Genomic DNA, 27306 nt, shown 5'->3' with positions numbered 1-27306 from the left:
CAATTAAATTAGATCCTCTGGGGTGGAACCTGGGCATCAATAGCTCAGATCTCCTTAGATGATTCCACTGCACCCAAGGCTGAGAACAGCAAGGCTCTAGAAACATGGAGGGAGAGAAAAAACAAAACCTATAAAGGCATTCAACCATGTGGCCTCTGACCCATGTCCACCACTCAAAGACCTGACCCCTAGACCAGGTCAGTCCCAGGGGTGTGCTTGAGGGATTCTGTTCCACACCCAATGGCTTAAGTCTCTCTGTACGGGTCTGAGAAGCTGGATCGTATATTCGCCACCTAACCCAGGGTTCTGGCATTAGAAAAGCCTCAAGCAAAACAAAAACAAAAACCCTCATACACAAACATGCAAAAATTCTCTCCCAACGAGGTGGAGGAGAAGTGCCTGAGGCAGAGATACCACAGACAGACGGTTCCTGTAGCTCACTGCTCTCCTCCTGCACAAATTCACCATCATGGAAATGAAGCCTGGGAGTAAGATCTCAGTGCCTCCCATCTATGATCTAGATGTGATTACATCACAGAATGACATTTTCAAATTGAATGTACAGCTCAGAGCAAAGTCTCTCGACATCTCAAACAAGAGAGGATAGAAACTTACTGAATAACTATTCTCCACTCAACTTCACCCCACCCCACCCCCCGGAATATATCCAATGATCTTTGGCTAACCCAACAGGCCAGCCTTTTCCTGTTTTACTCTTCCATTTTTTATAAGGCTAAGTAACTTACCTTGAGTGCTGGATAACATGTCAGCTGGTCAGGCTTTTAAAACTCCCCATCTCTAATCTAACAGTTTTATACATCTCGTGTGATAACGGCAACCCCCAAAACCTCTAGCTACCCTGGTAATTCAGGATGGAGTCAAACAGACTAGCATGGTCCCTGACACTTACTGGGTTTGAATCCCTGGGCACATTTTTGAATCCTAGTTTCGAGTATTGCCTGTCTCGTGGGGTTATTATGGGGATGGAATGAGATAACCCACGCAAAGCGCTTGGCACAGTGTCGGCCACCTCGTAAACACTCCACTCACCCAGCCGCCCTTCATGTGTTGTATTACGTATTACGCATCGAAGCCTATGCGAGGCGCGATGGACGCAGGGGTGCGTAAAATCAAACCTGATCCCTGCTTCCACGGAGCTCACAAACTAATTCTCAATAGATGCCAGCTGTCGTCATTTCAAGATGCTGAGATGGGGAATGATCCTCACACTGCGGAGAAAGAAATCGCGTGAGGGGTACAGCAAGGGTGTGTACCCTCTTACTTGGCTTGCAGAGGCCCAAATGGCAAGTGTGGGTAGTTAAGTTTCATGGATAGACACAACGCAGCACTGAAGGGCCAGACAAGGTTCTGACTTTGATCTAAACTTGAAATGACAGGGATCGGCGGGGTGGGGGCAGAGGCAGACTGAGATGGCTGACTTCCGGCTCCAAGAAGCCTTCCCAGGGCATTTTCATTTCACGCGAGTCAACTCGCCTCTCCGGGCTCTATTGCCTTCCTCTGCAAAAGGACAACGCTGTTCCAGATTATGTCTCAAGTCCCTGCCAGTTCTCACATCTTCCAGTAAGAACAAGTGTGAGTGTTTGGCAGAGGGATCCCCCCCCACAACAATGATGCTTCTGGTCTATGGGCTTGAAGATAGTAGTACTGAAAATGAGCCAAAGTTTCCACAGATCGAACTTTTTTTTTTTAATTCATCTTCTTTCAAATATTTATTTATTTTTGAAAGTGAGAGTGCAAGTGGGGAAGGGGCAGAGAGAAAGGGAGACAGATGATCCAAAGTAGGCTCTACACCGAGAGCACAGAGTCCAACGTGGGGCTTGAACTCACGAGCCGAGAGACCGTGACCTGAGCAGAAGTCAGAATGCTCAACCCACTGAGCCACCCGGGCGCCCTTCATGGATTGAATTTGTAAATAACATTAACAAAACCAGGTGCCTGTGGCAGAGGCTGGTAGTTACCTGCCCTGACATTCGTGTTCCCTTTTCTTCTCCGAAACTGAACCCCAATTTCATTTGAAGTCTCGTGGTGCCCAGAGAAAAGATCTACTTCATACTTTCTCCCATGACTCCAGCTAGCATTTTACCAAATTCTGGTCAGTGGCATGTAAATTTATCTTTCCAGCACATCTTCTTAAATGGGAAAGGTCAGGCACTTTTTCTTCCTCTCATGAACAGCAATGTAGGAGTAAAATGCTACTGAAATGGGCAAAAGAGGAATTTTCAAAAGTCAGCTTTTTAAACATACTCTCTACCTAAATATCACCATAACCCAGCAAGCAAGCCATATGCATTCTTTTTAGAGGATTAAAGTTAGTGGTTCTTATACCCTTTATACCTGCCAGAGGGAAAAATGCCATCATGGTGGGGCACCTGGGTGGCTCAGTCGGCTGAGCATCCAACTTCGGCTCAGGTCATGGTCTTACACCTCATGAGTTCGAGCCCCGCGTCGGGCTCTGTGCTCAGAGCCTGGAGCCTGCTTCAGATTCTGTGTCTCCCTCTTTCTCTGCCCCTCCCCCACTCGTGCCGTGTCTCTGTCTCTCAAAAATAAATAAACATTTTAAAAAACATGCCATCACGGTTACACTAATTGTAAGCTTTTCATTCAACATTCACAAATGTTTATGATTACTGAAGATTTTCAGTAATTATGATTATCGAAGATCCCATGTTCTCTTCGATCCTCTATGAAAACCAGCCCAAAATCTCTGTGTTCTCAGGGACATTTTTATTAGGAAATGTAATGCAGTACCCCAAACAGAAAATTTTATCTACCTCTGTTTAAGAATTCCAAGACACATTTCCAGGGTAAAACCATCTGTATCCAGACACACAGAACCAGTAGGATATATAATATGGAGAGATTTATTTTAAGGAATTGGCTCCCGCCATTGTAGAGGCTTGGCAAGCCCCAAATCTGCCGAGGAGGCTGGCAGGCTAGAGACCCGGGAAAGAGCTGTCGTTGGAGTCCAAAGGCAGTCTGCTGGCAGAATCGCCTCTGCTTCCAAGGTCATTTTTTCAAATGAGGCTTTCAACTGAGTGGATGAGGCCCACCCACATCATGGAGGATATTTCACTTTACTCAGTTTACTGCCTTAAACGTTCGTCTCATCTACAAAAGCCCCTTCACAGAAACATCTATAATAATGTTTGACCAAATAGCTGAGTGCATGGCCCAACCAAGCTGACACAAAAAATTAACCGTCATGACATCTTGGGTGGTTTTATTTGCAAAAATAATTAGAGTCTCTGTAGATCTGTCACAGGGGGTGTGTGGAAAGAGACCTCTGGAGGTCCTGTGACCTGGATGGACAACAGGACGCTCTACCTGAGAGACTGATCTTCAGCTCGTCTAGTCTTGCAGTGAATTCTCAGACTCTTCTGAGGTTGCTACCAGTTACACCTAGGGAGTACCCATGCACAAAGCCAGCAGAGCAACTGGAACGAGGCAGGTGGGTAGAGATATCCTGAATCCTTCCGTTTGCAAACAATCTGACCAATTCCCATCCCCATCAGACAGTGTCAGAAGTAGGTGAGAAGTCCTGTGAGCCTTCAGGGCCAGAAGTTGAACAACCCCGCCTGGGAAGATGCCTCTGTGTGCCCCACACTGAGCCATCCACACACAGTTAAGTTTTTGTGCCATTTACCTACACTCAAGGAAATTGTATTCTCTGCCTGTGTCTAGTGGGGTCTTCCAATCGAGGGGCTTGACAGCCTGTTTGTTATCAAACACAGCAGTAAATCCGCTACAGCAATAGCACTGATACCAAAGTCCAAGCCCATCCCCAAAGCACACGGTACCACCTTGCACATAAAAGCTTTAATGTGGGCTTAGAAACACTTCCCACGTTGTGTTAAATACATACCACACTATTCAAAAACATTAATCAGTGCAATCTGTTAAACAGATGCAGAGAGTAATAAACTGTCTTTTCAGTATAATCTTGAAATCACTTACTTCTGTAATGTTTTCCACCCCCAGGAATGTGAAACCTATAAATATCTTGTTAGAGCAAAATCATTTCCAATTTCTTGTCCAACAGCCCCCTACAATCCCTCAAAGTATTTGCATTTTTTCCTAGTTGAGTAACAATTATCAATTCTCTGGAACATCAAGTTCAATTTTACTGGTGAAGGAGGGGGAGTAGAGAAGAAGATGGCAGGGAAGGAGGGAAGGAAGAAGGGAGAAGGGAAGAAAGGGAGGGAAAAGAAAGAGGGAGAGGGGGAGGAGAATGCATTTTAAAAGTTTCAAATCAGCCATGGGCTTGAATTAAGCGAAAAAGGCTATCTTCAGAATAATACGATCAAATTATAATACTTCTGACATACAAAGAAAAGCAAGCTTTCTTTGAAGTGAAAGTAGAATATTAACAAGACAAGAAAAATCCAGTGTGAGAATCTACCTATGAGCAAAAACTAGAACACTGTGGTTTCTAAAACACACCTCTTGATTACCTCTTGTTTGGACACCATGATAGCTTAAAAATATTATGAATAGTTCTGTGAGAGTGATAAAGACAGTCTTTTTAAGCAAATCACATACCTAGAAGAATGGAATTTGGTATACAGCCCATCCATATTACTTTAAAATGAAGTAAAATATGGTTTGCAAAATGATTTCACTTGACGAGGCCATTTCGCCAGAGTGAAAATGTGCAGGGCATTGTGCGCTCATCTTCAGCATGAGAAACGATGGCAAACATTATTGATTTAGAAACAAAGCTACCTCTTCAGGTAAGCAAGATTTGAATTAAACAAAGAAATGCAGATTTGCAAGTTACAGAATTTGGGTGTAAGAGCTGGAAGGTGTCTTGGTGACCAGCCTAGGTTCTTTGCTTTACAGACAGCTCCTTCCATTCTGGAAGGCTTACAAGGCTTATGTGGTTCAACCAAGGCTAAATTAAGTAGCAAATCTGGCATTCAGCTCAAACTTCCAGACTCAGGTTCAATGCTCTTATGGTGGTGCTCCCCCAGGTGGTATTTTTGGTGTACTGTGCTCTGATTATCTGTGTCCTCAAAATTCGTACGTTGAAATCCTAACGCTCGTGGTGATGGAATGGGGATGTATGTGGGCCTTTGGAGGTGTTTCGCTTGTGAGAGTAGAGCCCTCGTGAATAGGATGACGGTTCTTTGAGGATTTGGAGAGCTCCCTAGCCCCCTCCACCATGTGAGGACACCGTGAGAAGTCTCTGTTGTCTATAAGCTACCCAGGCGGTGGTATTTTGTGACAGCAGCCTGAAAGGATGAAGACAATATGTGAAGTATGTTTGGCAATTTACAAAGCACTCTCATCTAGAGGCTCTGCTGTGTCTGTTTCAATGAATACAATTCATGGTTACTAGTAACCACATACAAATCCAGTGTTTCACATCAACCTGATCAGAAGTAAAACCCTCACTGAGCACCAAACCAGGGAATGTAGAAGTAGGAGACGCAGTTTTTTCTACCCAAAGAGCCACAAGCTACTTGAGAAGAGCAAAATACCACCTGAAACAGCACCAAAGTCATAATGGGATGTGGTTTAAATTATTAGTGTTAAATAAAGGATTTTGGAAAAGGTCCATGCTAAATATTAAACTGAATGGGTTGAGAGGTCTATCTCCAGCCACGAGAGAATAACTTCTGGAACTGGATGGGACCTTCACTCAAAGAGACTGTTTCAGGGAGTTAGACAACAGGCACCCCAGTACTGTGATCCTTGAAAGAAGGGAAACAAATGAGATGAACCTTGTGATCCCTAATTTCTGTCTGGAGGCATTTACTAGATTCCAGTACACAGGGGGTAAATACAGAGGATGGGCTTATAGAGCTGTGAAGATAAAATCTGTGTTTGAGGAGTGCCTGGGTGGCTCCATCAGTTGAGTGTCCAACTCTTGATTTCAGTTCAGGTCATGATCTCACGTTTCATGAGTTCGAGCCCCACAATGGGCTCTGTGCTGACAGCGTAGAGACTGCTTGGGATTCTCTGTCTCCTTCTCTCTCTGCCCTTGCCCCACTCATTCCCTCTCTCTTTCTCTCAAAAAATAAATAATTTCTTTAAAAAAAATCTGAGTTTGAGGAGGCTGAGATATGCAGCTCATAGGAAGAAGAAAGCTCTGTAGGAAAAGAGGGCCAGAAATCTGCAGACAGGTCCATGTCTTTGGCTCTAGACTAAGCTACATCATAGCATGAAACTCCATGAGCCAGGCAAAGAATAAACAGGGAAAGGACAGTTACCAGGGTCCTGTTAGCTGTACAAATATCAGGAGTCTCACAGGGAGAATGGGAGATGGTCAAGATTAGAACAACTCTGGTGGAAAGAACTCTTTCAGCCCTGGGACAATTCCCTGCCTTAGGAAACGGGGCTATACTAGCCCTGGTGGAAAGGTATTCTATCTGCCCTATAAAAGCTCTAAAAGCCCCAGAAGAGTCACACTGTCAAAGATGAAAGGAAAACCAGAAATCACGCAATTGTATTTGGAGACTTTAATGTTCCTCTCTCAGTAATTCATAGAACATGTAGACAGAAAATCAGTAAACACACAGAATTCTTAAACAACACAATCCGCCAACATGACTTAATTAATATTTGGAAAACATTACAGCCAATCACTGAAGAATGTGTACTGTTTTCAAGGGTACATTGACTAAGGTAAGTTGCATCGTGAAACAAGTCTAGATACGTTTAAAATAACTGAAATCCAACAGAGTGTATTCTTTGACCACAACAGAACTAAGTATCAATAATAACAACAACAAAATCTGGAAAATCCTCAAGTATTTGGAAATGAAACACTTCTAATTAGCACAAATGTCAAAAAATAAAAATAAAACGGAAATGAGAAAACATTTTGAACTGAATTTTTAAAAAAAGATATCATGACATATCAAAATACATGAGGTGTTGCTCGGTGTTTTAGACAAAATTTTATAGTATTGAAAGTCTGTGTTAAAAAAAGATGGCGACCCAAGCATCTAAGCTTACATCTTAAGGAGCCAGAAAATGAGTACATTAAAACCCTAAGTAAACAGAAGAAAATAGAGGTACAAGCAGCAATCAAATAGAAAACAAAGAAACAATGGGGAAAAAATTTAAGAAACCAAAAGCTGGTTCTTTGAAACATAAATAAAATTGACAAAAATCTAACTACACTAACAAAGATAAAGAGAGAGAAAGCACAAATTGGCCATATTAAGAACACCTTATAGACAATAAAATAAGGAAACATTATGAACAGGTCTATGCCAATAAATTAGACAATTATACGAAACGGACAAATTCCTTGAAAGACGCAAACGGCCAAAACTAACACAAGAAATGTAGAAATTGGAACAGCCCAGCTTCTGTTAAGGCTTCTCAGTCCCCAATCCCTCTTCTTGACCTGCTTTGTGAGACTGCAGCTGGGCCCTGGAAACATGTCTCTCTTGTTGGGTAGCAGAGACGTGCTGGAGGAGGAGCTTGCCGTCCTGTCCCAGGGTGTTTTCCCTCCTTGCACCTGTGGTGTGTGGCCACTGGGAGCATTTGGCACACTGTGACTCACCCCTTCCAGGAGGGCTGGGACGAGCAGTGGTATTCACCCTCCAGTGATGTTCCCCAACACCCCCCGTCGTTTCTCAGAAGTTTCACCAGCACCACAAAGGGGTAACTTTCTAGGGAGTTTCAGGGGTAGCCCAGGAGGCAGCTGGTCTATGTTCCTCACACACCCCAGAGGGTGGTTTCCTGCCTGTCAGCCCAGGATTCAGCATCTCAGCAAACTTCTATGCCATCCACAGCCACACCATCTCTACTAGACCGAGTCTCAGCTTTGCAAGGAAGCCCTCGTCCAAATTTGCCCCTTCCTTGAGTACTCTGCCCTTGCCAATAAGTGGCCGGTCTCTATACCCACTATTTCTGTAACCTTTGGAATTCCCATTACCCCTTAGTAGTTAATCCCATTACCAGTTAATAACTTCATTTTTTCTGGTGTGGCTTCTGTCCTGGACTGTGACTGATGCCAGTGACAGAGTCTAAGATAGAAGAACCTCACAGAGTGTTTCAGAAGATAAAAGAGGTAAGGAAGGGACACTTCCCAAATGATTTTATGAGGTTGTTACCAAAACCAGACAAAAATAGAAAAACAAACAAAAAAATAAAAAACTGGACCGACATTCTGCATAAATGTAGACATAAAAACCTTTAACCAGGGGCGCCTGGGTGGCGCAGTCGGTTAAGCGTCCGACTTCAGCCAGGTCACGATCTCGCGGTCTGTGAGTTCGAGCCCCGCGTCGGGCTCTGGGCTGATGGCTCAGAGCCTGGAGCCTGTTTCCCATTCTGTGTCTCCCTCTCTCTCTGCCCCTCCCCCATTCATGCTCTGTCTCTCTCTGTCCCAAAAATAAATAAACGTTGAAAAAAAAAATTAAAAAAAAAAAAAAAAAACCTTTAACCAAATATTGGCAAATCAAATCCACTAATATATAAACGAAGAAATAAACCCCACTTGTCATATGTCAGGAACACAAAGTTGCTTTAATGTTTGAAAATCAAACAAAATGATGTACTACCTTAATAGAAGAAAGGAGAAAAATCATTTAATCACTTAATGGTGAGACATTTTCCCCCTTAAGGTCATGAAAAGGCAAGAATGTCTGCTCTTCCCACTTTTTCTCTATGTTTTCTGAAGTCTCAACCAGTGCAATAAGGCAGAAATAAAGCAGACATATTGCAAGAGAAGAAATCCTATCTGTTTCACAGATGACACTGTGTAGGTAGAAAATCCTAAAGAATTTACAAAAAAAAAAAAAAGCTAGTAGAATGAGTAATTTAGCAGTGTGGTTGGATTGCAGGTCAACAGAAGAAAAGCAAGTGTATTCTGAAAAATGTGTATTGTAGAAATGTATTGTGATGCACACAACAAACAACTGAGAAATGAAATAAAAAATATCATTCACAACAGCATCAAAAAATCACGAAATAATAAATTTAATAAAATACGTGCAAAACCTGTACCCTACAGAAAACTACAGAAATGGCTCAAATTATGGAAAGCCTAAAAATGTGGAGATGGAACATGTTCATGGATTGAAGGGCCAATATTACAAAGATATCCATTCTCTCCAAATTGATCTGTAATTTTAATGTAATCCCAAATAAAAATCGTGGAAGCTCTTTGCAGAAATGTACAAGGCGAGTCTAAAATATATATGGAGGGGCGCCTGGGTGGCGCAGTCGGTTAAGCGTCCGACTTCAGCCAGGTCACGATCTCGCGGTCCGTGAGTTCGAGCCCCGCGTCAGGCTCTGGGCTGATGGCTCGGAGCCTGGAGCCTGTTTCTGATTCTGTGTCTCCCTCTCTCTCTGCCCCTCCCCCGTTCATGCTCTGTCTCTCTCTGTCCCAAAAATAAATAAACGTTGAAAAAAAAATTTTTTAAAAAATAAAATAAAATATATATGGAAACTTCGCGTTTACCTGGATTAGACAAAACAATTTTGAAGAAGTTGGGAGGATTTAAACGGAGTTCCACACTGACTCTCAAGCTACTGTAATGAAGACAGTGTGGCATTTGCCTAAGGACAGCTATGTAGATCAATACAACAGAATGGAGAATTTATTTCTGGAGGTACACAGTGATAGGCAATTGATTTTTCACAAAGGATAGTGTCTTCAACAAATGATATTGGAAAAACTGAATATCCATACAGGAAAAAAAAAATGAATGTCAAACCTCGCACCTCTCAGCATATGCCAAAAAAAATGCAAAATGGATCACAGACTGAATATAGAAACTAACTTATACAAGAAAAAAAGGGTAAGATCCTTATGAATTTAGAATAGACAAAGATTTCTTAGGATGCAAAAAAAAAAAACCAAAACAACCCACAAACAAGCAAAAAAACCAAACAACGGAAAAACAAAACCACCTATCATAAAGGAAAAAAATAAATAAACTGCACTTCCAAATCAAAATTTTGCATTCTTGAAATGATACATACTTGGAGAAAACAATTTATAAAACATATATCTGAGTTTTAAAATTGCATCTGAAATATATAAAGAGCTCTTAATAAGACAGGAAACCTAATTTTTAAAATGAGCAAAAGGTACACAGACATTTCACAAAAGAAAATACATGAGTGACACAGAAGTCCGTGAAAAGATGCTCAACGTCTCATGCACTGCCACACACCCACACACCTGAAATCAGGCGGAGTAACAACATGAAGCTTTGGCAAGAGAGTGAAGCAACTGCAACTCTCAAACACACTGCTGGGAGTGTAAAATCATACAGTCATTGTGGGAAACAGCTTAGCAGCTTCATATAAAGTGATACAGACACTCCCCGAAAGATCCGGCAATTTCACTCTTTGGTATTTATTAAGAAATGAAAACACACGTCCACACAGAGACTCGTACACAAATGTTCATGACAGGTTTATTTGCAACACCAGAAAGTGGGAGAAGGGGATGACAAATGGTCGCAGAACCATACAATGGAATATTCTTTGACATAAGGAGCAAACCGTTGATATAAACAGCAACATAGACAAATCTCAAGGCATTCTGCTGAATGAAAGAAATCATTCAGCAAGGACTACATAGTGGATGATGCCACTTTTATAACATTTTAGAACAAGGAAAATTTATCAGCATCAATAGAAGTCAGATCGATGGTTGCCTGAGACGGGTGCGGGTGAGAGGAAATTACGAGAGGTGCACATGAGAACTTTCTGGGGGGTAACAGAAATGTTCCACATCTTAGTTGGGGTGTTGGTTTTGTGGGTATTTCCACCTACCAAGGCTCACTGAACTGTACACTTAAAATGAGAACATTTTATCGTATGTGAATTCTGCCACAATAAAGTTAACTTAAAAACATATGTAGAGACCGGAATGGAAATCACTTAAGACTTGGTTTTAATTTACAATTTTTCTCTGTAACCTGATTTATTCTAATATTTACCTTCTTGTCTTATTATAATAGAAATACACAACTTTGTTAATTTCACCTATGTTGAACTATTACAAATTCCAAAATTGCAGAATTAGTCCAGTGAAGCTCTGAACTTTCATTATAAAGAATTCCAGAATTTACTTTATCAACATGAATGATGTGAGTTGTTTCTAGGATGTCTATTAATGCTTAGGTATCAATTACACTGCATGAGAAATATGCTCCCCATACTTAAATACAAACACATTTTTACTTTAATGAAATAAATGCATCGAATCACACAATATTAGAGAATGATCCAATTCTATGTACCAGCAGAAGCTTAGTGTTCCCCTTCTTCCGAGAGCAAAGACAAAATAATTCGTTAGCTGTTTTAGTCTGTCATCAGTGACACACAAGACAGACCACGAAAGGCACAATGAGATAAGACACAAGAAAACTGCTACATCTTGAGAGCCACATGCAGCACTGGCTAGGTGGGATTCTCTTCCTTCCAGCCACCTGGGAAGATGTTCTCAGAGAGTTTTATGGGTTACACGACTAAAAGCTGGATCTAAAAGACTTAAAAACTGCAGATAACCCAATTAATCTGCTCATATTTATTACTGCAGAAGTAGCTTTAGAGGTAGTTTATTAATGAGGCATTTTTCAAATCATCCACTCATCTATAATTCAAAAGCATCACTGTAAAAAGGAAAAGAAAAAATACCCTTTATAGAGTGTAAGATTAACATGTTGAAGTGGTTTTCAAAAAGCAGCACTTCCAGTGTTCTTCAGCTCCCTCTGGGGTGGCATTACCTCCAGACGAGGCCCTCAGCTCAGTCAGACGCACAGTCCACCTCTGTGAAGATCAAGTCACTGCCCTCTGCACGAGCCCTTGCACACAAGATGAAGAAAGCGAGCTCAGCATTAAAGCCAAGGCTTCAAGGTGTGAACCACCCAAACCACCCCTAACAACAGGCCCCTGTACAGCTTGAACTTTAGGGGCCATATTGGGTAATGTTACAGATTCACATGTCTCCCCTCGGCATTAGTTTTAAAAATATCTTCCAGAAGATCAAGCAAAAATATATTTCTCTCCCCATTTACTCTTCACTATTTTTAGTCTCCGAGAGGCTCATGTATTGATCCATCAAGGCAAGAATTGGCTCTGAACCAAAACCAAAAAGAAAGAAAGAAAATCCAAGGAGTGTTCTACGGTGCTCTGTGAATATTAGCTTGTGGCTTCCACATGAAAGTTGTCAAACTGTGCAAATTCAAAAGAGTGAGTTCCAATCGCGGCCCAGCCATTCTTCGGGAAACTCACAGGGATATTCTTCCAGATAGACTTGCCATTCAACGTGCCAGAGGAGAAAGGGCCCTGGAGGAAAGACAAATGTACCCCTTGAAGACGTATGAAAATGATCCTCTGAGGTCTGTTTCTTAATACGTGTGGCCAACCTATTCCGTGGAGCGAACATCCTTCTCACTTAAGACCATGGCAAAACACAATTCCACAAGTTTGAGCGCAAGTTTGAAATACAGAAAAAATTCTCTGAGGAAATTCTTATCTACTTATGTAAGTAGTTTCCGAAGCACAAGGAATAAATGCCTTGATATTTCCTTGTCCCCCACCAAAATGCTCTAAACCAACAGAAATGTAAAACTTTTCCTAACATTGTAAAGTTTTAAACAAAAGCCCACTGAAAGAAACATTTGTAATTTGCAAGTACGTGCATGCTCACGTGTTGTGGCTAACGGCCACCAGCTTTTCAGACGTGACTACCAGAGCCAAAGCTTCCGTTTACCTAAATCCGTTTTGTTCCATGTACAAATTATCACCTCAAAGTCATATGGAGAGCCCACCCTCAAGTTATAAAACTAGGAACCGTCAGTTAAACTGATGTTGGGCTGGGAGGGTCAGGGGTAAGAAGGGAGACGTCCAGAGAAATGAATGACTTACTGGTCACCGACACAGAAAGACAAAAATAACTCCCTCAGATAGCGGCCATTCCTACCTAGCCAAGTGCCTGGCACACAGGGGAAAATAAATGCCAGCTCTTGTCATCATTATTATAGCACGTTTACGAGCGTATCAACTGCAGCTGAACACTTAAAAGTAGCTAATTTCAAAGGGTGAAGAACTAACGATCCAAAGCACTGGGCTACGGATCAAAAGAAAACCTGTTTTTAGGTCACAGAATTGCAGTTCAATGGGTGTTCGTTTCGCCCTTTCATGTTACGGAGGGAGACACTGAGACGTGAGATTAAAAGTCAAAATCAGATTCACCAGCAGAGCTACAACTTGAATCATAGCTGCCCAACTCCACATTCAGGGCCGCACATATTCCCACCAGCACACGCATGCACAGCCACACGCGTGCACAGCTACCCGCAGCTCTCAAAGTGCTCACTGAACACCTTCCGCCGCTCGACCAATGAGGGGTATTAACACTGAGCCAATACGTAGCCATAGCGCGCAAGCATACATCACCTCCTCCTCCCCACCCCTGCCCTCTGGCCACTGGGCTGCTCCACACACGAGGCCTGTCACCAGCAGGGTCCCTCACACGAGGCAGGGTCCTCTGCTCAAGGTGCTCTTCCCATCGGGCAGGGCTCATCTCAAAGCGCACGAGCTCCAAGAGCGCTTCCCCTGCCTCTCTACCTAGACACTCTGGACAGTGGAGCTCGTTCACCTCAGTGTCCCATTTTGTCTTCACCATGTGACTGACTGATTTGGGTTTTTTACCGTCTCAGAACCAGAGGCAGCCATCTATGGCCCACAAGCCAGCCACCTGTTTCTATAAATAAAATGTTATCGGAACAAAGCCACACGCGTCCATTTATCTACTGTCCGTGGCTGCTGTCTCACTACAAAAGCAGAGTTGAGTAAAGTTGCACAGACTACATGGCCCACGAAGCCTAAAATATTTACTGTCTGGCCCCTTACAAAGGGTTTGCCAACCCCTGCCCTAGAGAATACAGGCTCCAGGAGAGCAGGAACCGTGTGTGTCTTCATTACTGCTGCATCCCTTACCACCTAGAAAAGGACACATAACAGGTGTTTCATAGAAATGTGTGGAATGAAAGAATAAGACACATTTAACCCCAAACAACCTTACAGAAGTTATGTCCCTTTTACAGACCAGGAAATAGAAGCTCAAAGAAATGAAATAACTTTCGCGGAGTCAGGATGCATCAGCAAGGAAATATGAATGCTGCTCTGCTTGGTTCAAACATGCCTACTGCTAAGAATATTCACTAGAGTCAAGAAGTGCTTACCATGTAACAAGTACCGTACCAAACGCTCATATATATAATCTCATTTGATCTTCGTAAGAAGGATGTGGTATTATGGATATTCCTGATATTATGGACAGGAAAACAAAAGCTGAGCAACATAAAACACTTGCAGGTGGAACATAGTAAGGCTTCAGTCTATCGCTCTAACCACCTCCTCAGTAGTGCTGAGAAGCAGTGAAAGAGGGCCAAGGACAAAATGATATAAAATCCTCCTAAACGCTGGTCTTGGTGATGGTAAAAGGAGGAAAACGAACACTGAAGCTGGCCTCACAGTGCTTTCAGCCTGACACACAGCCTGTGGGCTAGTTTCAAACCAGATCTGTTACCGGTAAAGCTGTCGTCGTCTGTGATTATAGATCTACAGTGGGGAGAGAAACACGATAGGAAGAGGCAAGCTGAGGGACAACTGGTTATTTTAACTGGAAAACCATGACCTTCATAATTTCGCTAATGCCAGTACCTGGCATGTAGGTGACCAATGAAAGACTTAAGTAAAAAAATATAAAAATCCTCCTATTAGCTGTAATTTGGAAAATGGACCATCGAACAAGATGTTGTTTTGCTTTGCCTTTTCATTCATGCAAAAAACTATTTGCCAAGTGCTATTAAAGGACTGGGAATTTAGGATGAACAAGAAAGGCAAGGCCCCCGTTCCATGGAGCTTACGCTCTAGCGGGAGACATACCCACCAACTCACACAATAAAGAAAAGCTAAGCGGTACAAGGCGTGTGAAGAACTCAACCAGGAGACGGGGACTTGACCAGACTGCAGAGTGGGAGGAGGCCTCGAAGTGCCCAGAGTTGAAACTCGAGAGGGAAGCCGGGTGCTCCCGGCCGACGGAACAAGAGACGGTGGGGCTGGGGGTGGCGCGGGTGTTACATCTGCAAAATCCCCGCCTGTTCCAGTGGCGAGACCAGAGCTAATTTCTAGAAGTTACAAATCACTTTTTTATTAAAGAGATACCAGAAGATACACCTCGAACAGTTCAGAGACACTGTATCAGAGGCACAGGACAACGCATGGGGTGAGGAGGAAGGAACAAGCAGGGGCCCAGAAGGCACCTGTTTCCAACAAGCCCTGCTGATTTTCTTACCCCTGTCTACAAAGCACCTGAGAAAAATTAAGGACATTTATTTTTTAAATCCCTTTCATGGTTTCAAAAAATTCAAAACATTGCTAAAAATAAGCCTAACAAGAAGTATGCAAGAACCACTAAATAAAACTGGAGGACACAGTGGCAAATGCAGCCTGTTCTTGTCCTCAAGGTCTTGCGGGGGGGGGGGGGGGGAAACACATCATTCTAAAAAAAAAGTTGGCTTTGCCCAAATTGATGTATAAATTTTCTTTTTTTTTTTTTTTTGTTTTTTTTTTTTAAATTTTTTTTCAACGTTTTTTATTTATTTATTTTTGGGACAGAGAGAAACAGAACATGAACGGGGGAGGGGCAGAGAGAGAGGGAGACACAGCATCGGAAACAGGCTCCAGGCTCCGAGCCATCAGCCCAGAGCCTGACGCGGGGCTCGAACTCACGGACCGCGAGATCGTGACCTGGCTGAAGTCGGACGCTTAACCGACTGCGCCACCCAGGCGCCCCGATGTATAAATTTTCAACGTAATACTGGCTGCATTTTTCATGGAATCGAAAAGATGTTTTAAAAGTTCACATACAAGAAATAAATATACTTTTTTTTTTAAATTTACAAAGGATAATTTGGAAAAAGAAATCATGAGGGACTTGCCCTCGGGGGCATCCATTCACTCACTCGCCAGAATTCACCAGGCTCTTGCTCTGATGGCAGACGTGCCAGGAATGCCGGAGAGGCAGCAGTGTTTGGTGAAAGAGGCCTGTCACTGAAGGAGCCATTTTCTAGGGAAGGGAGGAGGCAAGGGCAAAAACCATCAGCAGAATCTGCGTGACGTCAGGAGGTAAGAAAAATAAACTGGCGGGGGGGGGGGTGGGGGGTGGAGGGGAGGGACACAAAAGGAGGTGGGTGCTATTTTATATAAGGTGGTCAGAAAAGAACCTGAAGGAAGTAAAGGGGTAAACTGTGTAATCAAGTGTTTTATTTATTTATTTTTTAATGTTTATTTATTTTTGAGAGAGACAGAGAAAGAATGTGAGTGGGTTAGGGGCAGAGAGAGAGGGAGACACAGAAGCAGAAGCGGGCTCCAGGCTGTCAGCACAGAGCCCGACGCGGGGCTTGAACTCACGAGCCGTGAGATCATGACCTGAGCCACAGTCGGACACTCCACCGACTGAGCCACCCAGGCACCCCTGTAATCAAGTGTTTTAAAGAGTGATACTGGGGGCGCCTGGGTGGCGCAGTCGGTTAAGCGTCCGACTTCAGCCAGGTCACAATCTCGCGGTCCTCCGTGAGTTCGAGCCCCGCGTCAGGCTCTGGGCTGATGGCTCGGAGCCTGGAGCCTGTTTCCGATTCTGTGTCTCCCTCTCTCTCTGCCCCTCCCCTGTTCATGCTCTGTCTCTCTCTGTCCCAAAAATAAATAAACATTGAAAAAAAAAATTTTTTTTTAAATAAATAAATAAATAAAGAGTGATACTGGGTAAGACAAAGCACTATAAAGAACAAAGTTCAGAAAGAAGCCTATGCACACGTGATGATTTGTTACATCAAAGAGTTAGCCTTCAAATCATAGACAAAAGGACGGTCTGTGGTAATAAATGATGATGGCTATCCATTCGTTTAAAAAAATTATATTGGGATCTTCCCCTTATGATTCACAAATAAATTCCAGATGTATTAAAGACTCCAACAGGAAAAAAAAATCCTCAACTTTGTTTAGTTTAGAGGAAAAGAAATGTTCCTAACCGTGAGAAAGGTGCGGGCTTTCTTAAATAAAACATAAAAGCACTGAAAAAAAAGTGAAATACTTGACAGCACCAAAATTTAAAACTTCTATCTGCGAAACATACCATTAGAAATTAAAACACACAAGACACAAAAAACATTTGTAACGTAAGTAACAGAAAATGGATGACTACTCAAAATAGGGGCACCGGGGTGGCTCAGTCGGTTGAGCGTCCGACTCCGGTTCAGGTCATGATCTCACGGTTTGTGAGTTCGAGCCCTGCGTCGGGCTCTGTGATGACAGCTGAGGGCCTGGAGCCTGTTTTGGATTCTGTGTCTCCCTCTCTCTCTGCCCCTCCCCCACTTGTGCTCTGTCTCTCTCTGCCTCTCAAAAATAAAATAAATGTAAAAAAAAAAAAGAAGAAAATGGGTGACTACTCAAAATATATCATAAATTCATATGGATCCATCGGAAAAAGAAAACACAGTAAGAAAATGAGGAAAGAATGTGAATGGGTAACTTCAGAGAAGAGAAAAAATATATATACAAATAGCCAATAAACACAGTAAGATGTGCAACCTCCCTAATTATCTGGGAAATAGAAATCACGTCAATTAGTTTGAAAAAAATCTTTAAAAATAGGTAATATATTATAACTGCTATAAAAGTGGATACAGCTTGGCTAGCAATAGGGCAGTGTCTGTCAAGACTGTAAATATAATTCCATTTCTAAACATCTGCCTGAACAAACACCAGCACGTGTGCACCCCAGGAGGCATGTAAAAGACCCCTCCCCTCTACCTGCAAGGAAAGCCAGCCCATCTTGCCTCCATTCACCAGAAGAGGAAAGAACGGGGAACAAAGTTGTGCCATCGAGTGTGGCAGAGTTAAATAAACTATGCCACACACAAACCAGATGTTCAAAGCCTACTGTTACTGCCTGGAAAATGTTACTGTATCATTTTTTGGTGGTTGGGCAAGAGATGAGAACAATTTCAAAAAGTTATCTGAATTCCGTATTTTACTGCTTGTTGTAACCTAAATCAAATTATGACAGAATTATAATGGCAGAGAGCAGTAGTATATTACACAGAAGAATATTCTACACATCCCTTGAATGCGTGTCCATCAAGAACTCATGATCACTCAGCAATTTTGACTAGTATTTTCAGACATTCTTATCCTACAATTTATCTGGTACCTTCCATGACAAAAAAATACTCATGGAAACCAACTTCTAAAAAATTGTACTTTTCTCTGAAAACCAAATTAGTCTCAACCACCGAAAACAAATTTATGTGATTTTGCTTATATCTATAAGCTCCAATTATAATCTTGGCTCAGGCCAACTTGGAAAAAAATAAATCAATTATTGACTATTTACCAACTACTCCTGAGTTGAAAAAAACAAAACCAAAATTTAAAAAAATCGTGGGGTGATAAAGTCAAGAGTTGATGGTTCTCATACAGGTTTACCCCGACATATACTATCACCCTAGAGTCTGCTGGTATCCCAGCAGATTCTCTGCCTATTTCCATCACTGTATTTATCACACTTTTCCCCCTCTCATTTGAGGACAGAAAATGCTAGAAAAGCACAAGAAAAGAATATTTTACCTCCAGGTATTCTGATCAGCAATACTTACCTTAATAATTAACGTGAGCGTATACCATCTTTTCGCTGTAACGTCAACATGTCCTAAAGCATATATGATCCATCCAGCTGCAACACACAAAGATTATCCTAATTGATATATTTTTAAAATCTAAATCACAGAATCACATAGCTCAGTGGGGATTCTCGGGAGGCATGTGTATGCAGTAAAGTAACCCTTAACAAAGATCCACATTTCCAGATCTACTACTGATTTAAAACAAAACATCCTTCATTCGGGCATGCATTCCACAAGCACGTACTGGGAGCCTACTCTGAGACATATATCATATGTGAGCTCACAGGAGAACCAGTGAAATAAATTTACAAACCATCCCAGTATAATGTGTTGGCTTCTACAGTTCAGGCGTAGGTTTATACTTGATTGGACTGGATATAAAGAAAAAAGAGTGGTAGTCAAAGGTCACCATAAGATTTCGAGCTAGTGTAACTGCTTACATAGATAGAGCGTGAACTGAGAATCAGAGAGAGAAAACAGTTAATCTGGGGATAAAGAATAAATCTGGGGATATATTCTATCTGAACAGCTGAGAGAAAGCAGATGAGATGTTGAGTGGGCAGTTTAAAACACAAGAACAGGGGGACTAAAGACGCAGATTTAAATCATTAGTTCTAATTCTACCACCAACTCATTTTGAGACTTTGGGAAAATCGATTAACCTCCCTGGTTTGGACTGGTTTCTGGTTTGGAAAATCAGTGAGGAATGTTCTAGATGGGTCACGCTATGATTCTGCAATTCCTACTCTGGTGTCCTTATTACCCACTCTTTCTTCATTACTTGTGGAGCCCTTTCCACCTAGCAAGAGGCAAAGAGTAACAAACTATAGGAGAGAAGATTTTTTTCACTAATGCAGGACAAAGTCAAGAGACCGAGAATGCAGAAGAGGCAGCACCAATACAGTCTGTTTCCACAGAGCAGGGGGGCACCAACACCACAGTGAATTAGACAGAATTCAACATGGACACACTCTAAGCACCTCTCCTGAATAAGATGCTATTCTACATAAGACAAGGGCTGTTAAGATGAATGAAAAGTGTCAAATTATTAACTACATTGGGAAACGGGCTATCTCCATTTTTAAAAAAAATGTTTATTTATTTTTGAGAGAGAGAGAAGGAGAGAACATGAGTGGGGGAGGAACAGAGAGAGAGAGAGAGAGAGAGAGAGAGAGAGAATCTCAAGCAGGCTCCCCAGTGTCAGGGCAGAGTCCGATACGGGGCTCGAACTCACAAACCTTAAGATCATGACTTGAGCGGAAATCAAGAGTCAGACTCTTTACCTACTGAGCCACCCAAGCGCCCTCAGGGTATCTCCATTTTAAGCAGACCAACCCCTCTCCTTCTACTTCCCTAAGCATACCAGCACATTCTTATAGTCTTGCTTTTTACTTACGGTGCTTCTTGAGCATTCTCTCCCCACTACGTCCACATCACCCCAGGCTATGCAAATCCTATCCTGACCGCCTAGCTCAGCTCCACCTGAAAGAGCTCTACACAACCTTCTTTTCCACAGCCGCCTCTCATTAACTCTATGATTTTGAATCATTTGGTGTTGGCTCAAATGTGCTGAATCTCTTCCCAAATAGATGTCCAAGCACCTAGAGATGAAGCTCTCTCATCACACAGTAAGAAGCTCACAGCATATTTCAGAGTAAGTCATGCGCTACATACAGAAGAAGTCACTTACCTAGGTCACCTGTAACTCTGTAGGTTCCATTTGCAAAAATCCAGAAGAAAACTCCTCTAGCGCTTCTAATCAAGACACCACCTTTATTTACTCTTCCCGCAATGAACACGCCTCCCTTCTCAGGAGTCTCTATGTAAACATCACACCTCACAGTCAGGTTGGACCTGCAGAGTGAAACTGTTCATTAGCACCTTTTATTATGCCACTCCAGGTAAGGCACAAATGTGTCATTTCACAGCCACATGCCTCCAAACTTCTAATTGAGGTGAATATGTGACTTGCTAAGTCTGTGTTTGTGGCAGGGATGGGCTTCAAGAATCTTCATTGATGGGGGAAAAAAAAAAAAAAGAATCTTCATTGATAACAGTTTTAAGTTTTATGTGACTAAAGTTAAGCCATTTCGTTGCCTCTTTCAATGAGTTACTGGAAAATAGTATTTACGGTTTTTAAGTCTCTTAAGAACACATTTCTTGGGGTGCCTGGGCGGCTCAGTCTGTTGAGCATCCAACTCTTTCAGATCAACTCATGATCTCACAGTTCATGTGTTCGAGCCCCGCATCAGGTTCTATACCCACAGCATGGAGCCTGCTTGGGATTCTCTCTCTCTCCCTCTCTCTTTGCCCCTCCCACTCTCTCTCTCTCTCTCAAAATAAGTGAATAAACTTAAAAAAAAAAAAAAAAAGAACACATTTCTGATCTATGATAAAACAACTTCTCAACCTAACAATATAATGTTAAAAGAAGCCTTTTTTCCCCATAGGAATGCATAAAAGGTCTGTTTCCATACAATTCTGAAAAAAAAATTTACTAAATTTCCATCTGCTAAGAGAAGCAGTGAAGACAAAAGCTTGGAGCCCCTAGGAGAACATACTTTGGAGCTAATATTTACCTTTAACTCGAGCAAGACTTAAAAACCCCAGAAGAAAGATCTAAAGGTATTTCTCTGCAAAGACAGAGGCAACTCTCCTGACACTACAGCAGGGGGTTTCAAATTTGAGCAGCACTGAAATTGCCTGGAGGGCTTGTGAAAGTCAGTCTGTCAGCCCCAGCCCACAGCTTCTGACTCAGGTGGGTTGCGCTGGGCTCTTGAATCTGCATGTCTAGCAAATTCCCAGGTGATGCCGGTGCCACTGGTTCAGGAATCCTACTCTGAGAGCCATTTTCCCCTACAGAGCATCCCTGTCCCTATAGGGACAGTAAAACCCTGGCCCGGCATCACTGATCAACAGGGGCACATCAAAGGAGAGGAAATTCAGCCAACCAGCTACTACAGCTTTAACAGTGAGCTCTGCTCCAGGCTTCTTTTATAAACCCTACTAGATGCCTTCTGCAATGATACAACCACCCCAAGCCAAAATGATCTCTGAAAATAATTTACCTCCTACTCAAACTTGAACTGCGAACAGGAAAGCAAGCATGCACAAAGCCAAGTAATGAGGCAAGCAATTTACCTAAAAGAAAACTAAGAATGTCAAGAAATGTATTTTGGAAGCGGGGAAAGTTAGATCTAGAATTATGTGGCTTTCACACTTCTCAGATTCTTATCAGTGAATTTTGCACAATAAAATTTTACTCTGTAATGAAAAATATAAAAGAAGTAGCTACAACAGGCACACAACAATCAGGAAAATCCACGTTGAATCGTCTAACCAAAGCTGGGCTACTTTACAGAAAAGTCCAATGCAAAGTTAACAGAAGCACAGTCTCTCTTGTACATCCTCCCCAGCAGAGGGAGCTGGTCTCTCTACAGACTGTCACCAGCAGGAAACTACTAAGGATCAGAAGTGCTCCATACATCCCCTACCTCTGTTCTGACTCATCAGAAGTGTGAATGTGTTACAGCACCACAAACTTACTCTATTTAGAGTCAGGGCGGGAGAAGATCTAACCTCCTTTGTTTACATCACATTCCAGAATAGAGATTCCCCAGGCAGAACTTGCTGGCAATTTTACAGCGAATGAAGGAGAATAAAAGCGTGGTCTGGTCTTCCACAGCCACAACCTCTTGGTCGTGCTAAGGGCACAAAAACCAGCCTGTGCATTAAGCAAACTTATCCAAAGGGATGCAAAGCTGGGATGTGTGCAGTGAGAGGTCATTTTGTGGACAGTCCGCAGATCCCAACCAAAGCTCACTAATACGATGAAAGTCTTGAGTAGCCTCAGGAAAGCCTACCCTCCATAGTCAAATTACTGGGCTGGGACTCAACTAAACCTAAGTATGAGAGGGGAAGTCCCACCACAAATACGGTCCTGAAGAAATGATGGCTGTGCACACACTGAGAGCCGAGTTTCTAAAACAGCACTATAGGTAAACCACACTCATCCCCCGCTCGTCTTAGGAAGAAGACAACGATTAAAATGAAGCAGTGAGGTGTAGTCCAAAGAGATGAGCTACGGCACCAGACAGTCCTGGCCTCTCACCCTAGTTCCAGAACTTACAAGTATAGGATCTCAGGCAAATGTTACCCGGAAGTCTTGGTTTCTTGATCTGGAAGGTGGGGAGGATGATAGCTCTGCCACAGGTAGTTGTGGGAAGTATGACCCAGTTTTCCTTCCCTCCTTTACCCACGTTAGAGGGAGTCGCAGCCAGAAAAAAAGAAATGAGCATGGGACTTGTGGGGAATCTCTGAACAGACCTGGCTACTTTGAATCCAGGAGGAAATACTGGGAAAGAGAACATAATAAATAGGATGAGCCCAAATGTGAAAGGGTCTTGGAAGTCAGACACAGACGATGAGATCTGATTCGGTAGCTGAAGAGAGTCACTGCAGATCCCTGAGCAGGGAATCACACAATGAAAGCAGGGCTAAAAACGATGAAAACGATGCCTCTCGACAGGCATCACTGCTCTCTCCTGGTTCTTTCTCTCTCAGACCCTGTGGCTCTTTCCCTCTCTCCCCACTTTCCCCCTCCACCTCTCCCCACCTCCTTACCCACTGCAGCAGGAAAGAGGAGTACTGCCATCTCAATACATAAAATCTTCAAAGTTATGAATACTCTCGGTTACTCTTTGGATGGTGCTCGATCTCCTCTCTCTGCTATAATTAAGGAGTCTCTCGATATTTCTAGAGTCCCAGCCAGAAATAAGAGTTTGGGTTCAGAGACAGCCAATCCTCTGTAGTACTCTAGGGCAGGCGAGGGGGAATGACAGTAAAGGCCGATCTGCTTCTCACTATTGCCATCTACCGTCACCTGGTAAACAGATTTTCCACGAAGGCTAAAACAGTGTAAGTCTAGAACGGATCCAGCAGGTGGCAACCCCAGATCAACAAATGAACTCTCCAGCAAATCCACAAAAACCCCACAAATCACAATGTCTATTTATAAATAAATCTTCAATTATAACTGGGTCCAAAAGTCCGCAATTTTTATACTAAAATCAATCTGTTCCAGCAACAATCACTATTAATTGAGCAAATCTGAGGGAAGGACACTGAGGCATCATAACCATGGCTTGTGGTCATGATATTCAGCAATTATCACACACTTATTAGATTCTTATACAAGGAAGACCGTTGAAAAGTCTTCACTTCAGGACATATTCGACAACATGAGAGGTTATTTCAGCCAGGTCTACATACGCACACCAATTTTACATACCATTTGTAATCTCCTATAACACTGATAGTGTTGTACGCATCAGCGGCCCAGGTAATGGGCCGCTGATTGAGAACTTGGCGCAGCGTGAAGCGATGCTCTCCAGGGTCTTCGATATTCGTAAAGTATTCAAAGACACCAGTCTGATCTGCAAAATTCGGAGCTTCACTAAAAAACGGGTAATCTGTTCAGAACACAATAAATTCTCCGTTTAGTACAAAGTCTTCACAGAATCTCTGCTGATACTTCAGCACATTTTAAAATACTTTTGAAAAGTCCTAAATAAGTAAATGACACTAATAACAAGTGGAAGTTTAGGGTTTAGGTTAATATTGATTGATTTCTTTTTTATTTGAGAGACAGAGAGAGAGAGAGTACAAACAGGAGAGAGGGGCAGAGAGAGGGAGAGAGAGAGAATCCTAAGCAGGCTCCACACTCAGCACAGAGCCCGATGCCAGCCTTGATCCCACAACCCTGGGATCAGGACCTGAGCCAAATCAAGATTCAGATGCTTAACCGACTGATCCACGCAGGCACCTCTCAAGCTCCCTCATTTCTAAGTGGGCATGAGGACAAGAGAATTAAATGAAAGAATGTATGTGAAGTGTGTACATAAACCAGCATCTGGCAACGGCTGAATAAGAGATGGTTTTGTTATTTCTAGCATCTGTCAAACAAGTTTCTAAACCCCGGGTCACAGTCATCAGCTGGGAGATTAGAAAAGGCTCACCATATCAACTACAGAATTTACAAATTACAAATTGTCTTCTATTTCTAAAATGAGGCAAAAACAGTTGGGCCCACACTATCAATCTGTTCTTGGTTTTATTAAATTACAGTCTTACAATGCTGAAGACTATAGAAGAGCAACTCTGGTCATCATCTTACAGCTATTTCACACTTCATGCTTTTCTAAATGCTTCCATATTCATCATTTGAGAAATTAAGAACCATATAAAGTAGTGCTACAGCCTGACTTACAGTGTTTAACTTTAGGTTTTAGTTTATTTTGTGGTCAACAGAGCATTACATTTTAGATCTGAAGGTTTCGAACTGCCCTTCATTCCTCAGGTCACAGAATAGCTTTGGTGCCAGGGGAACTTCTCTCTGGTTAACGAGGCCATATCTCAGGGCAAGGCCTCATCTACTGAGGGCAAGAACAGTTACCTCTGCCGACACAGAAGTCAGCAAAGGAAAGCAACAGGATTATGCCTGGCGGCATAATTTGCCAATTCATCTAAGAGGCCACTTCAGAGAACTGCAAGAAAACAAGGCCCCAAGCAACCCTGGGGGTCCCTGTGGTCCATGTCATGCAAACAATTGAGAGGAGCCCCGTACACAGTCCAAAGGGCATCGTCCTGCAGTTAACCAGGACATCACTTGCTGGGAAAGGGACATGAGACCCTGTGGCTGGGCAGTGACCCAGGGTCATCGGGAAGGGGTACCAGGAGTCTCCAACCAACCATGCTGGAAACAGCAGCCCTGAGGCGATAGGAGGGTCAAGTCACTCTCTCACAATGGCAGTCTCCCTGCCTGTGTCTCTCCTACAGCCACAGATCTTAGGAGCAAATACGAGAGCCAGCTGACCCTGCCTGTGAGGTCACAAGCTGCACGTCTACTAATCAACAAGTTCCGTCACCTACTGAGTGACCTGGGGCTATCACCACGATGACCGTGCCTTCTCACGTGTCCAGCAGTTCTGCTAAATTACCGAAAATCAAAAGCTTTTCCAACAGCTTTAGAACAGCTCTTCCTAGAAAAGCAGGAGAGTGCAAGTATAAAACTCCCGGGCAGGGCAGACGATGAGGTGAAGTAGCCAAGGGGAGCACTGCTGCCCTCAGCCATCAGGCCCCCGACACTGAAGAAAGAGAAGTCATTTGACCTCCGGGCTACAGGAGGATGCCAGGAATGGCTTCCGCTAACAGGGAAGCGGCAGGGTAATAAGCCTCAGGCTTCACCGAAACCAAATTAGGATTATAGCTCTCATTCTGACATTGACCTCTACGCTTTTTTTCTGGCACTGAAAACTACAGGGTCCTCAAGTCGAGAGTCACCTTGAGGTAACACAAAAATGAGATCTCAGTTACCATGTGGACATTTAGAGCTACATTTTACAGCCACTTTATCACGCATGAGTTCGACACATAGAAATCTACCCGCTACTGGTTAGGTAGGTTAAGTTTTAGTTTTAAAAAAAACAAGCAAGGGGCGCCTGGGTGGCGCAGTCGGTTAAGCGTCCGACTTCAGCCAGGTCACGATCTCGCGGTCCGGGAGTTCGAGCCCCGCGTCAGGCTCTGGGCTGATGGCTCAGAGCCTGGAGCCTGTTTCTGATTCTGTGTCTCCCTCTCTCTCTGCCCCTCCCCCATTCATGCTCTGTCTCTCTCTGTCCCAAAAATAAATAAAAAAGTTGAAAAAAAAAATTAAAAAAAAAAAACAAGCAAAAAATGAAAAACTCACCAACATCGAAATCATCATCATACACCTGCGGGAAAGGCTGGGACTCTGGAGGCGGCGGGCAGCTGCCCTTGCCCCCGGTGGTGAGAGTGGTGAGGGTGAAGAGCTCGTCTTCCTGCAGCTCCAGTGTGAAAGCACCACCGCTGTCGAGAAGCTGAGAAAAGAAAACGCGGAGGTCAAGGCCAGCTGCGTTGGGCTCCTCTCATTTGGGCCAAATAACTTTTTGAAAAAAAAAAAAAAAAAAAAAAAAAAAGAGCCAAACTCACTTCTGTTACAACTTCATAACCACTTGTGAAGGATACATCCAATACCAAGGTCTTTGCGATCTTTTTCTTAAGTTATTTAGAAGACTTTATAAAATTCCACTTTGTAGGTAGGACTTTAAAAGAATTTCACTACATGGAGGGAAGGATGACTAGACAACACCAAAACCTATTTCTATTAGTCTGTTCTTCTCCATTAGACTACAAGCTCTCAAAGCCTGTGTGTGTTCAATACATGTATGTAAATAAGAGATCTGCCTATTTAGTATTTAGGAGTTTACTAAGGTGGAAAAGTCCATAAACAGCTTAACCAGCTGTTAAGCACAAAAAACCTTCTACTATTAAGAAAAACAAGTCCTGCTTCTTTCACGTTCCATACATATTTCAATTAGCAAGTTAGGTTTATGTCACATCTATGCCTTTGGCAACTTAATCTCTTTAAGCCACATCTCCACAAAATGAGGGGGGAAAATACATACCTCCTAGGGCTGTTCTGAGGATTAAATAAGACAATGTTTATAAAATGCTTAGCTCGGGGCATGACCTTCAAGAAACACTCCCTACATCACAGCTGTTCTATGCTAAATGTAGATCTCTGAAGACACCAGAATCCTCT

General features: G+C 42.8%; 1 protein-coding gene across 2 annotated transcripts in view; it reads right to left on the bottom strand.

The window, feature by feature from the left end:
- Positions 1 to 10378: 10378 nt before the first annotated feature.
- Positions 10379 to 27306, bottom strand: part of GALC (galactosylceramidase) — a 61718-nt gene continuing 44790 nt past the window's right edge. The window contains exons 13-18 of one of the 2 annotated variants that reach the window (XM_047080259.1): positions 26431 to 26581; positions 23977 to 24157; positions 20377 to 20540; positions 18660 to 18736; positions 15969 to 16072; positions 12159 to 12282 (exon numbers count right to left, since the gene is read on the bottom strand). In XM_047080259.1, the coding sequence (XP_046936215.1) occupies positions 12258 to 12282; positions 15969 to 16072; positions 18660 to 18736; positions 20377 to 20540; positions 23977 to 24157; positions 26431 to 26581 (702 nt within the window). In that variant the 3' untranslated portion in view covers positions 12159 to 12257. Of the gene's footprint in view, positions 12283 to 15968; positions 16073 to 18659; positions 18737 to 20376; positions 20541 to 23976; positions 24158 to 26430; positions 26582 to 27306 lie in introns of both variants that reach the window. The other variant, XM_047080258.1, reaches the window with a different exon arrangement.

The sequence above is a fragment of the Lynx rufus genome, unplaced genomic scaffold, assembly GCF_022079265.1.
Source record: "Lynx rufus isolate CCGP_SWC_20201006 ecotype Redwood Valley unplaced genomic scaffold, mLynRuf1.p SCAF_17, whole genome shotgun sequence".
In the NCBI taxonomy this organism is placed as follows: Eukaryota; Metazoa; Chordata; class Mammalia; order Carnivora; family Felidae; genus Lynx; species Lynx rufus.
This window is presented reverse-complemented; position numbering and strand designations above follow the sequence as displayed.